This window comes from Oryctolagus cuniculus, chromosome 4, assembly GCF_964237555.1.
Source record: "Oryctolagus cuniculus chromosome 4, mOryCun1.1, whole genome shotgun sequence".
NCBI classification, from domain to species: domain Eukaryota; kingdom Metazoa; phylum Chordata; class Mammalia; order Lagomorpha; family Leporidae; genus Oryctolagus; species Oryctolagus cuniculus.
The window spans coordinates 96554771-96568036 of NC_091435.1; the positions used below are offsets into that span (position 1 = coordinate 96554771).

The 13266-nt window shown below is 43.5% G+C and overlaps 1 protein-coding gene across 8 annotated transcripts in view; it reads left to right on the forward strand.

Annotated features, from left to right (window-relative positions):
- Positions 1–13266, forward strand: part of MCCC1 (methylcrotonyl-CoA carboxylase subunit 1) — a 77912-nt gene that overhangs the window by 21278 nt on the left and 43368 nt on the right. For all 8 annotated transcript variants that reach the window (XM_051818818.2, XM_051818823.2, XM_051818817.2 and 5 more), the window contains 4 exons: positions 6138–6259; positions 6427–6574; positions 6658–6779; positions 13034–13145. In XM_051818818.2, the coding sequence (XP_051674778.2) occupies positions 6138–6259; positions 6427–6574; positions 6658–6779; positions 13034–13145 (504 nt within the window). The remainder of the gene's footprint in view (positions 1–6137; positions 6260–6426; positions 6575–6657; positions 6780–13033; positions 13146–13266) is intronic.

Here is a 13266-nt window from a genome sequence, read left to right on the forward strand (position 1 = left end):
ATGTGAATGTCCCTTAGTTAGTTCTCTTGACTGGCAGTTGTCTCTGACTTTCTTGGGCTGGAAAGGCAGTAGCAGGCCACCCTGGTTGCAGATTAGAGCCACCAGAGGAGCCTTTCATGCTGATGGACTGCCTTGGGGAAGGGCCCAGAGGACCTGGAAGGGAGTGTGCAGAGGCTTTTGGAATGCCTCGTGGCACACAGCTTCTTGAAATGCTGGCTGACAGGTGTATGACAGCGTTATCATGACAGCCATGGATATAAGAGCTGTACACATAGGACAGATGTGCTTTTCTGAGTGTATATGATGCTTTAGTGAAAAGTTAAACATAAAAGCTCTTGCCCAAGCCTAATCCTCTGTTACCTGCATTAGCTCCCAGCGTGAGTGTTGCATGAAAATGCCCCAGTTTCTTTTCATGTGCTAGCAAGAATGAGGAACTCTACTACAGATACTTGAAGAATCACTGGTGATTTTTTTAAAATATTTGTTTTTATGTATTTGAAAGACAGAGTTACTGAGAGGCAGAGAGAGAGAGAGAGGTCTTCCATCCAATGGCTCACTCCCCAAATAGCTGCCATGGCAGGAGCTATGCCGATCTGAAGCCAGGAGCCAGGAGCTTCTTCCGGGTCTCCCATGCAGGTGCAGGGGTCCAAGGACTTGGGGCCATCTTCCACTGCTTTCCCAGGCCATAGCTAAGAGCTGGATCGGAAGTTGAGCAGCCGGGACTCAAACCAGCGCCTATATGGGATGCTGGTACTGCAGGTAGCAGCTTTACCCACTGTGCCACAGCACCATTCCCCACTGATAAGTAATTTAAATGCATACCATGAGTTGCTTAACTAGATATAAGTAAGCTGTATGGTTGACCAAAAGGAAATCTGTGTGTATGGGTAGGAAATTCTTGGTAATAAGAATTTAAAGAGTAACCTGTTTCCTTTTGCAAGGGAAGGACACATCTTTTTTCTGCAGAGCCAACAACAAAAACTTTGGATCTGTTCATGTGCTTGACAAGTACAGGGCAGAGGAAACAAGCTAAAAGACTGCAGGAAACTATGTTAGCAGAGATTTAAGGGCAGGCGATGCCAGTTCTCCATCTACTAAAAAGGTTTTCCCGCACAGTCAGCCTTCTGTGTCCGTGGGATACACATCCATAGATTCAACCAACCACAGGTCAAAGATTTTTTTTTTAATTACATCTCTACTGAACATGTACAGACTTTTTTCTTTTTTTATTTTATTTTATTTTTTTTTTGACAGGCAGAGTGGACAGTGAGAGAGAGAGAGAGAGAGAAAGGTCTTCCTTTGCCGTTGGTTCACCCTCCAATGGCCGCCGCGGCCAGCGCGCTGCGGCCGGCGCACCACGCTGATCCGATGGCAGGAGCCAGGTGCTTCTCCTGGTCTCCCATGGGGTGCAGGACCCAAGCACTTGGGCCATCCTCCACTGCGCTCCCGGGCCACAGCAGAGAGCTGGCCTGGAAGAGGGGCAACCGGGACAGAATCGACTTTTTTCTTTTTTAAAATTCTATTGAATAGGAGAGTAGACATCTTTTTTTTTTTTTTTAAAGATTTATTTGTTTATTTGAAAGGCAGAGTTACAGAGAGGCAGAAGCTGAGAGAGAGAGAAGTCTTCCATCTGCTGGTTCACTTCCCAGAAGGCTGCAATGGCCAGAGCTGTGCAGATCCAGAGCCAGGAGCTTCTAACAGGTCTCCAACACGGGTGCAGTTGCTCAAGGACTTGGGCCATCTTCCACTGCTTTTCCAGGCCATATCAGAGTGCTGGATTGGAAGTGGAGCAGCTGGGACTCGAACCAGCACCCATATGGGATGCCGGCACTGTAGGAAGCAGTTTTACCCTCTATACCACAGTGCCAGCCCCCAGATTGTTTTTTCTTGTCATTATATTCTACACAATACAACATAACAGCTATTTATAGCGGGTTTACATTGTGTTAAGAACTATAAATTATAAATAATCTAGAGGTAATTTAAAATATACAGGAGGACGTGATGGGTGATATGCAAACACTGCACCATTTTGTGTAAGGGACTTGAGCCTCCTTGGATTTTTGTATCCTTGGGCTCCTGGAACCAGCCCTCTGGGTACTGGGGACAGATTCTGAGGGATGACTGCATTGTGTCATGAGCAAGCTCACCCGGCTTGAGTCCTGTGACCCTCCAGGATGAAGTGGCAGCTCAGTACATGCCTGATAGGGAATTGGCCCCTGGGAAGTAGCGTTCTTACTTTCCTTTCTCACCCATTTATGCACTCAAGAATATAATAGTTTGTATATATTAAATTGCTCTTCCTAAGGGAAATTAAACTTTTTGAGGCTGTTCCCAGAATGTGTAGTTGAACTTTATTCTCACCAGGAGGCAGCTGCTCTTCTTTTTAGTTATGAAAGTGTCTAGGTCATTGAATACTTCCATGGAATTAAGTATCTGTTAAAAGTAAGAGAGACTAGGGGCCAGCGCTGTGGCGTAGTGGGTAAAGCTGCCACTTGCAATGCCAGCATCCCATATGGGCACCAGTTGGAGCCCCGACTGCTCCACTTCTGATCCAGCTCTCTGTTGTGGCCTGAGAAAGCAGTAGAAGATGGTCCGAGTCCTTGGGCCTCTGCACCCAAGTGGGAGACCTGGAAGAAGCTTCTGTCTCCTGGCTTCTGATCAGCGCAGCTCTGGCCGGTGCGGCCATTTGGGGAGTGAACCAAAGGATGGAAGACCTGTCTCTCTCTCTTCTCTGCCTCTCCTCCTCTCTCTGTGTAACTCTGACTTTCAAATAAATAAATAAGTCTTAAAAAAAATGAGAGACTAGCAATGAACATTCAAGAAATAAAATCAAGGAAAGAGCTACAATAGCATCAATAAGAATCAAATACTTAGGAATAAAGTTAGCAAAAGCATTTCAAAATGTATGTACCCTTTAGAACATAAAAACACAAGCCATAGACTGGGAGAAAATATGTACAAAGCATATAAAAGGCTTGTATACAGAATATTTAAAGAACACTTGCCACCCAGTGGTGAGACAAACCACCAGGTTTTTGTTTTTTAAAAAATATATATTTATTTATTTTAAAGACAGAGTTACAGGGCGGGGGGGGGGGGGCGGGTATCTTTCATCCATTGGTTCACTCTCCAAATGGCCACAATAGGCAGGGCTGGACCAGGCGAAGCCAGGGACCTGGAACTCCATCTGGGTCTCCCTCATGGGTGACAAGGGCTCAAACACCTGGGCCATTTTCTGTTGTTTTTCCAGGTCATTACCAGAGGGCTGAATGAGAAGTAGAGCAGCTGGTTCTTGAACCAGTGCTCATATGGGATGCTGGTGTCACAGGAGGTGGCTTAACCTACTGCACCACAGTGTTGCACATCCCCCCCCCCATTATCTTTTCTTTTTTAAACAGATTTATTTATTTTTTTATTTTTAAACACTTATTTATTTTATTTGAAAGTCAGAGTTACACAGAGAGAGAGGCAGAGAAAGAGAGAGAGAGAAAGAGAGAGAGAGAGAGAGAGGTCTTCCATCCACTGGTTCACTCCTCAATTGGCCGAAATGGCCGGAGCTGCACCTATCCAAAGCCAGGAGCTGGGAGCTTCTTCCAGGTGTCCCACATGGCTGCAGGGGCCCAAGGACTTGGGTGAGCTACTACTTTCCCAGGCCATAGCAGAGAGCTGGATCAGAAGTGGAGCAGCTAGGCCTTGAACTGGCACCCAAATGGGTTGCCGGTGCTTCAGGCCAGGGCATTAACCCACTGCACTACAGCGCCAGCCCCAGAACTTTTTCAAATGATGGAAGTGTTCCAGAACTGTACCACAGTGACAGTTACACAGTTTAATAACTTTACTAAATCCACCAAAGTATAAATAGCTGACTGTTAAGTATTATAAATCATACCTTTAAAAAAAGCCAACAACAAAGAGCTAGACCTGTTTCATTTTGCCTAGCATATATCTTCGGCTATTTCATATAAAATACTAAAATCAAAATTCAACTCAAAAGAAAATGAATTCCAGAATGACAGCAAAATGTGACTAATCCAGCACTTTATCTCCTTCTTGCTTTCGTTGTTTGTTATCAGAAGGATGTGGGTTTTCTGATTATTTGAGTTTCCCAGACATCTGAAGCTTATCCTTTTAATTTCTAGATGTTATGTGAACTTAACTATTTAGAAATAGGGTTGGCTGAGCACTTTGCTTTTGCAGCCTCTTGGTTATACTTACCCTACAGATTTATTATTTTAGAAGAGCAAATGTGCCCTCAAGGCTGTTGACATCAGAAAGAGTTGCTTCATCCCACACTAAATCATCCATGCCCATTCCGCCTGTTGCTTTCTTCTGTTCCTCCCTTATTGCTGTCACTGTACTTATTCTTAGGAATCTGACCTTCCTTGATTTTCACTCTTCTTTGGGCTAGAAAGCCAGATCAGAGACTTTGTTCATGTTCTAAGTAAGTTGGAGGTGACTGGGGTAAGGTATGAGGGAGTGGTCCTCTTTCACAGAAGCATATGTAGACTTCAATACATTACTTTTGGTTTGCTCCTTAGCTTTTCTCTGGAAAGATAACCTTGGCAGATAGTGACTTGAAGATAAATGAGGCACTGCTGTGCTATTGAATACCATAGTTTAAATTCTTGGCCAGTTTTGCTAGAGACAGTAAACAAATCCCTCTTATCACTCTCAGACTCTTTATTCTTGACTTTCTACCCTAATAGCAACAAGATTTTCAATTGAAATACTGATTCCTGGGTCCAGCATTGTGGCGTAGCCGGGAAGGCCGGCACCTGCAGTGCCAGCACCCCATATGGGTGCTGGTTCGAGTTCTGGTTGTTCACTTCCAATCCAGCTCCTTGCTAATGCACCTGGGAAAGCAGTGGAAGATGGCACCAGTGCTTGGGCCCCTAGATCCACGTGGGAGACCTGGAAGAAGATCCTGGCTCCTGGATTTGGCCTGGCCCAGCCCTGGCTGTTGCAGCCATTGGGGAGTGAACCAGTGAATGAAAGATCTCACCCTGTTCCCTCCCCCAACAGTCTCTCCCTCTCTCTGTAACTCTGACTTTCAAATAAATAAGTGAATCTTTTTTTAAAAAAAAAATACAGGTTCTTGTCTGTGATCTGATCCAGAATTCCACTTCTTGGTATATACCTAAAAGAATTTAAAGCCGGGACTCAAACTTGTATATAGCCTCTTATTCACCATAGTTAAAGAGTGGCAGGAACCTATTAGCATGTCCATCAACAGATGAACAGAGAAGCAAAATGTGGAATATACTTGTGTGTGGCGGAATTATTATTTGGCTTTAAAGAATGAAATTCTGACACATACTGCAACATGGATGAACTTGGAAAACATTGTGCTAATAAGCCAGAGACAGAGGGACAAATGTAGTGTCTGAATTACTCACATTCATAGAGGCGGGAAGTGAAACAGAGGTTACCAGGGACTAGGAAAAAAAGAGGGAATGGGGAATTGTGTTTGATGCATGGTGGTTATGTTTGTAGCTTGTGGATGTGCTTGGTGTCGCTGACTTATGTTCTTAGGTGTTTCAAATGGTAAATGTTATGTATATAATACCACAATAAAAAAGGACAGTTTGTTCTGCTTTTGGTCAGACTTCAAGACTGTAGTACAAATATTTTAGATAGCTGTCTCTGTCTCTTTCTCTCTTTTTTAAGATTTACTTATTTTTTTAAAAGACGGAGTTTTCAGAGCGGTGGAAGCAGAGAGAGAGGTCTTCCATCCACTGGGTCACTCCCCTAGTTGCCACAACGGCCAGAGCTGGGCTGATCCGAAGCCAGGAGCCAGGAGCTTCTTCTGGGTCTCCCACATAGATTCAGGGGCCCAAAGACTTAGGCTATGTTCTGCTTTCCCAGGCACAGTAGCAGGGAGCTGGATTGGAAGTGGAGCAGCTAAGACTTGAACTGGTGCCCATATGGGATGCCAGTGCTGCAGGCTGCAGCTTTACCCACTACACCACAGCGCTGTACCCTTTAGACATCTCTTTGGGAATAGATTTTGGTCACGACCATGATATGCCTATCACCAGGAGAGGCCTTCCCAGAGGTAGAGAATGTCATCTGCATCAAATCTTTGCCTGCTGAGAATTAACTAGCAAGCTTTTCATATTATTTCCCACCTCTAGGCTATCCATCCTGGATATGGTTTTCTTTCGGAAAACATGGAATTTGCTGAACTTTGTAAGCAGGAAGGAATTATTTTTATAGGTCCTCCCTCATCTGCAATTAGAGACATGGGTATAAAGAGGTAAGAATTTATATCTTCGTAAATATAACCATATGAAGGTCAATTGAAATTGTTTTTCCCCCCTACAACGTTTAAGAGAGGGTTATTGTTATTTAGACTGCGCTGTATTTGTGTTTTTCTTGTGTAAACAATTCACTGAATCAGAGCGTCTTGTTTTAACTCCAAAGCACTTCCAAATCCATAATGGCCGCTGCTGGAGTGCCTGTGGTGGAAGGGTATCACGGCGAGGAGCAGTCGGACCAGTGCCTGAGAGAACACGCCGCGAGAATCGGTTACCCCGTCATGATTAAGGCCGTTCGGGGTGGAGGAGGCAAGGTGAGGTGTGGGGTGTTGCTGCTGGCCGTTTCCGACTGCTCTTTGCTTTACGTGTGTGGTCACCGCTGTCTTCTCTGTCTCAGGGCATGAGGATCGTTCAGTCGGCAGAAGAATTTCAGGAGCAGTTGGAGTCGGCGCGGAGAGAGGCTAAGAAGTCTTTCAACGATGACGCTGTGCTGATCGAGAAGTTTGTGGACACGCCAAGGTGCCTTGAGTTGGTTTTTCTGACTGGTTTTTAAAATTAAATTTGAAAGCAATGCATTCATAGTCAATGATATAAAATTCTGATAGCAGATAAGTGCATCAGGTTCCTCAGTCCACCCATGCTGTAACCAGTGATCACACTATAGGAGTGTAGACTCCCCAAGCAGTTTCTGTGTGAATAGAAGCCAACACAGTGGCCCTTCTGTGTCAGTTGTTCCACATCTGTGGATCCAGCCAACCACAGATGAAAAATAGTCAGCAAAAAACATGTCAGTAACTCCTAGAACTTGAGTTTGCCATGCACCCGAGTACTGCATGGAAAACGTAAATGAGTGGTATGTAGGCGTGTATTAGGCATTGTATGCAATCATGAGATGATTTGAAGTACACAGGATGAGATGCCAGGGTTCTATGTAAATCCTCATACAGTTATATACCATGTAACATTGCAATCAATGGTGGGCCACATATATAACAGTACATACCATATAAGGTAGTGCATAGGTTTGTGTAGATAGACTGTAAGATGTTCTCACAACAATGAAATTGCCTAACGACTCACTTCCCCAGAATATATCCCTGTCATTAAGTGACATAAGAACGTACTACACCATTTTGTGTAAGAGGTCTGAATATCTGCTGATCTTGGTATATGAGGGGGTGTCTAGAACCAAATCCCTGTGGTTATTGAGAAATGGCTATATATTTACCCATGTGTGTTTGCACTATATATACACATATATATTATATATATGTACATATATATACACACATAACACAGAAAACAAAACACATACAAAAGAACAGTGAATAGAATCTTATATACTAATATCATAGACATCTTTTCATGTCAGTAGATACAGATATTGGTTCTTTTTATTGGTGCCTTAATGCTTCCATGTTATTAATGTACCACTAAATTTACAAATTTTTCAATATAAAGAAATATTGAATAAATTAAGCTATATTTATAAAATTTTATAAGTTTTGAGGTGTTAAGAAAATCAAAATAGATAACTAAATTTGATTATGTCATATGTTAATAATACTAACAGCCAATGCTTATATTTGCCATGTGCCAGATTCTATGTATCTTACAGATACTAAGTAGTGTTGCTGTCCTTCCAGTTCTGAGTTAGCCCCACAGCAACTCCATGGATAGGTTCCCATCAGAGTGGTCATGTTAATTCTCTGATATAACCAGCTGCTAACGTGGTGAGACTGGGATGTGAACCCAGGCAGCCTGACTTCAAAGTTCAGACTCTAAGCCTCAGGTCTAAACTGCTTGTCTAGGTACCCCTTATAGCAAATGCCTTGGGTACTACTAATTTTTTTTGTTTGTTTTGGAATTTTATTTTCATTTTGTTTTGTATCATAAGATATTGATTAGAAAGTTTCCTATTTTGTGGGTTTTGTAGCAATTTAAAAGTATGCATATAACTTGTAAGTCAAATGAAAAGAATAATTCGTTTGGGAAGCATGAGCAGAAAAGGCTTTATTTTGAAGGTAATGAACTTGAGGCTTCAGGCCCTGCCCTTGCGTGAGCCTCTTCCAAGACTCTGTACCTAATTTTGGATTTGTAGTTTTGCATTCTTCTCCTTAGAAATACCTCCAAATTGTCTTTGAGACCCTACAAAACTTGGAATTGTCTCTGAGCATGGCGCAGTAAAGGAAACTCAGCTAGGGTTTGATGATAAAAAAAGATGTCAATCTCAAAATATGTCTGCCGATTGGTGGAACACAGGATAGGCTACCTGTTAGTGGGCAGTAAGGCACCAACAGAGGAGATTCTCGGGAAACTGAAACCTTCCTTCCACGTCATTTTGGAAAAAGAGAGTAGGCTAACCATCCACATTGGCCTGCTTTTAAGTCAGAATTGTTGTGGAGACACCAGCTAGCTATTTCAATGACTATAACTTAATGTCTGCAACATCTCTTGAAGATGTAAATTGTCTAGTCATGGAATGTTATCCATCTGTGGGTGCACTTTATAATTTATTCCCAATAGCTGGAAAGCTCCTGAGAATAAGGACCTGATCATGTATTTTTTTTTTCTATATTACTTGGTAAACTGCTTACCTCGTGATAGGCACTGGTGATATTTTTGAGATATAGAAGTAATATGAATGCAGTATAAACTTTTAGAAAACCAAGTAACCCCTAATCTCATCCACCTAATGGAAATATTAACAGTTCTATATATTCTATAGTAATAACTTTTGACTATTATGCTAGTCATAGCGTTTATACTTTATCTCCTAAGTAATTACCTTTGGGTTAATAGGATGCCAGAAGACTGTCACGATGGTGATCCGCTAACTGAGACAGGCAGATGCCACGATGTTTTACAGGTCAGACCTACGAAGCTTCTCTGAAAGCACACTCTTTCAGAGGAGAAAAAGAAATCAGCTTCTCCCCTCACCTCATCTTCAATACATATTCTAGATTAAAATGGAAATAGGAAACTAAAAACATCAGAACTCTTAGAAAGTGGCAAAGACTCCTGATAGAGTGCAGCTGCATCTGTCTGTCTCTACCTAGCTGGCCAGGCTCCAGCAACCTCTGAATTGGAGCAGCTGGGGTTTGTGGCACCTTGTGGTTCTCAGATACTTCTAGATGCTGTGGCCCTGAACCTCTAAGTTAGGTCAGTCAAGGAAAGGACAAGAGCCAGAGCGGTTGGATGAAGACAGAAGTCATAATATCAACCTTTGTTGAAGTTCCCTTGCAATCTGCCAAAGGGGGAGTGTTCCCTACTTCTGAGAACCCAGCCAGGAGCTGCGCTGTGCTCTTGGGGTGGCCCCCACATCTTCCCTTCATAACCTACAGTCCCCTCCTTGCAACAGCTAAAAGGTAAGGGAGAGTCCACAGAAGTGGTAGAATTTACAAGTGGAATTTAAAAACAATCAGTTCACCTCAACATGCAGAGAGCTTGAAAGTCGTCACTCACATTCAAAAAGCAAGAAAAAAGCTGAACAAAATCAAGGTCAGTGACGTTTAGACCTGCGGAGAATCAGGGGCCGAGAACACAGCACCACTGTAAAAGCCGGCCAGGCGTGTGAGTCCAGCGGTCACGGTGCAGGTCAGCTTCCCTGGAGCGTAAGCTGCAGGAGGCAGAGTACTGAGGTGGGAATTCGGGCCAGTGCTGGAGGCTGAGTGTGCACTAGCTGGGATGTGGGAAACTCCATGAGGTTCTCAGAATTAGGAGGCCCTCATTTTCCTGAGCTGTTCCCCCAGGAACCTCAGCAGGTTCTCATCAGTGAAAATCTGAGGAAAATCCCCCGAGGCTTTGGGGCAGAGGGAGAGGGTAGGTAGCCATTTGGAAAAGGCCTGAGCATTCCAGCTCCCTAAGCGCGGGTGTCCTGCCTGAAGGGGAGAACTGCCAGCAGAGCCTGTTCCTTTTCTCTCTGGTGCTGGCAGTGAGACTCCTCTAGCCCTCTCTCGCCTTCCCATCTCCCCTAAGTGGGGAGAAGAAAAAACAGACTAAGGGACACAGCCTACCTACAGACTTCCGTATCCAGCAAAATGACCCTTCAAAACAACAAGGAGAAATAAAGACTTTCTTAGGGGAATTTGCCACCAGTAGACCTGCCTTGTAAGAAATATTCAAAGAAGTTCTCTAAGAAAGAGGGAAAATGATACAGGTCAGAAGCTGGGATCTACACGAAGGAAGGAAGAGAATTGGAGGAGGAAGAAGTGAAGATAAAATAGAATTTCTTGTTTTTCTTATTGTGAGTTGGCCTCACAGCGGTTTGTTCAGAGTCTTAGTGGCTGCAGTGTCTTTGGTGATGACAGCTTCTAGACAGTAAAAAAGAGAAGGAAATGTAGAGAAGGCAAACCCAAAAGGAAGAACTTGGCCCCAGGTTTTGTCAAGAGAATGTGTTGGACGTGTTGGAAAATTTTAAAAATGGAGCATTCAGGGAAGATGGTATGTCAGGACGTGGTTACATGAAGTGTGCTTCATGAGGGCATCAGTGGCAGTGGCCCACTGTGCCAGGACAGGACATTTACAGGACTTCCTGATATTTTTATTTCTTCTAAGTTTGATTGTTTTTAAAAGTCAGCAGACAAACGTTTGCTGCATACTCACTTCTGTATTGTGGTGGTGAATATGTGAGGTGAACTGCAATGGGAACAAATCAGAATAAACCTGCGGAGAGGAGAGCACTCGTGTTCACTGGGTGGTCTGTGTTGGTCTGATTTCCCAAAGTGTTATGTTTAATCACTATTAACGTGATTTTTCATAATTTGACTATTTTGTATTAACATTAAAGTACCTATTTATGATTAAATGTTATTATATTCTAACAATACTAATGATCTATATATATATTATGTCATCTAATTTCTTTCTTAATGCTTTTGTGAATAAGCAAGGTAAATGAACATAATGATTGTGCATACTGATGGGATACAGTGATATTTCAATATAGTTACACAGTATGTAGGATCAGATGATAAGCCATTTTAATTTGTCTTCCATAGTTTATAAGAGTTTAAGAAAATATGGGTTAGAGATGGGCTTTGGCCTAGCAGTTGGAATCTCAGGTTAGAATGCATGGGTTCAATATCCAGGTGCCACCCCCAGACTCTAGCTTCCTGCTAATGTGGACCCTGGGAGGTAGCAGTGATGGCTCAAGGGGTGGTATTCTTGCCCTCCAGGTGTCAGACCTGGGTTAACTTTCCAGCTCCCAGATTCCCCCTTGGCCCAGTCCTACCTTTTGTGGGCATTGGAGGGTTAAAATATTGGATAGAAGCTCACTCTCTCCCTCTCTCTCTCTCGAATAAACTAATTTAATAAAACCCATTTATAAAAACATTTTCATTGACCTTTTGAGAATATATGAAATGTGACTATAATTTGAACTTTTTTCTAAGATTTATTTATTTTACTTGGAAGTCAGAGTTACAGAGAGGCAAAGGGAAAGAGAGAGAGAGAGAGAAAGAAAGAGAGAGATGTCTTCCAACTGCTGGTTCACTCCCCAAATGGCCGCAACAGCCGGAACTACACTGATCCGAAGCCAGGAGCCAGAAGCTCCCTCCGAGTCTCCCAATTGGATGCAGGGGCCCAAGCACTTGGGCCATTTTCTACTGCTTTCCCAGGCCATAGCAGAGAGCTGGATCAGAAGTGGAACAGCTGGGACTTGAATTGGTACCCATATGGGATGCCGGCACTGTAGGCAGCAGCTTTAACTGCTACACCACAGTGCTGGCCCCTATAATTTAAAATTTTAAAAAAAGATTTATTTATTTGAAAGAGAGGGTGATATCTTCCATCCCACTGGTTCACTCCCCAAGTGGCTGCAGCAACCAGGGCTGTACCAGGCAGAAGTCAGGAGCTTGGAACTCCATCTGGGTCTCCAACATGGGTGGAAGGGGCCCCAGGTCCTTTGGCCATCTTCTGTTTCTTTACCAGGAGCGTTAACAGAGAGCTGGATTGAAAATGGAGTAGCCAGGACTCCAACCAACTCTCATAGGGGGTGCCAGTGTTACAGGCAGCGGCTTAACCTGCTGTGCTACAATGCCAGCTGCTATAATTTTAAATTTTTGTGTATCTCTATATATCACTCATTTTCTTGACATTTCTTCTTTTTGTGATACCCCTAGTGTGAGTCTTGTTTTTTTTTCCCTTTTTTTGCTTTCTAGTCATTTTATATACATACTATCTTACAAATGGAAACTGTCATCGAGTTTTCACAAGTCTATAGGTCTGTTTCTAACTCCATAATCTCTATTTTGAGGTAAACACATGAGTATCTGATCTTACTTAAAAATAAAATGGAGGCTGGCACCGCAGCTCACTAGACTAATCCCCCGCCTTGTGGCGCCGGCACACCGGGTTCTAGTCCTGGTCAGGGCACCAGATTCTGTCCCAGTTGCCCCTCTTCCAGTCCAGCTCTCTGCTGTGGCCCGGGAAGGCAGTGGAGGATGGCCCAAGTGCTTGGGCCCTGCACCCCATGGGAGACCAGGATAAGCACCTGGCTTCTGCCTTCGGATCAGTGTGGTGCGCCAGCCGCAGCGCGCCGGCCGCGGCGGCCATTGGAGGGTGAACCAACAGCAAAGGAAGACCTTTCTGTCTCTCTCTCTCCCTGTCCACTCTGTCAAAATAAGTAAATAAATAATTAATTAATTAATTTAAAAAAAAATAAATAAATAAAATGGAGGGAGCCTGGTCACTGTGGCCAGTGGTTTGATTTATTGAATCTGGTGTTTATCACCCTTAGTAAAGGATATTCGCATATATTTGCTTTTCAACAGGCATGTAGAAGTCCAGGTGTTTGGTGATCACCATGGCAACGCTGTGTACTTATTTGAAAGAGACTGCAGTGTGCAGAGGCGCCATCAGAAGATCATTGAGGAGGCCCCAGCGGTAAGCGCCTTGTAAAGAAATGTGTAGGCTTCCCTGCACTGGAGACCTCATCCACTCTCACTTTCACATCAGAATCTTGGATGTTAGTGTCACTCTCCAGAGTCCTGCTGGACGACTGCTT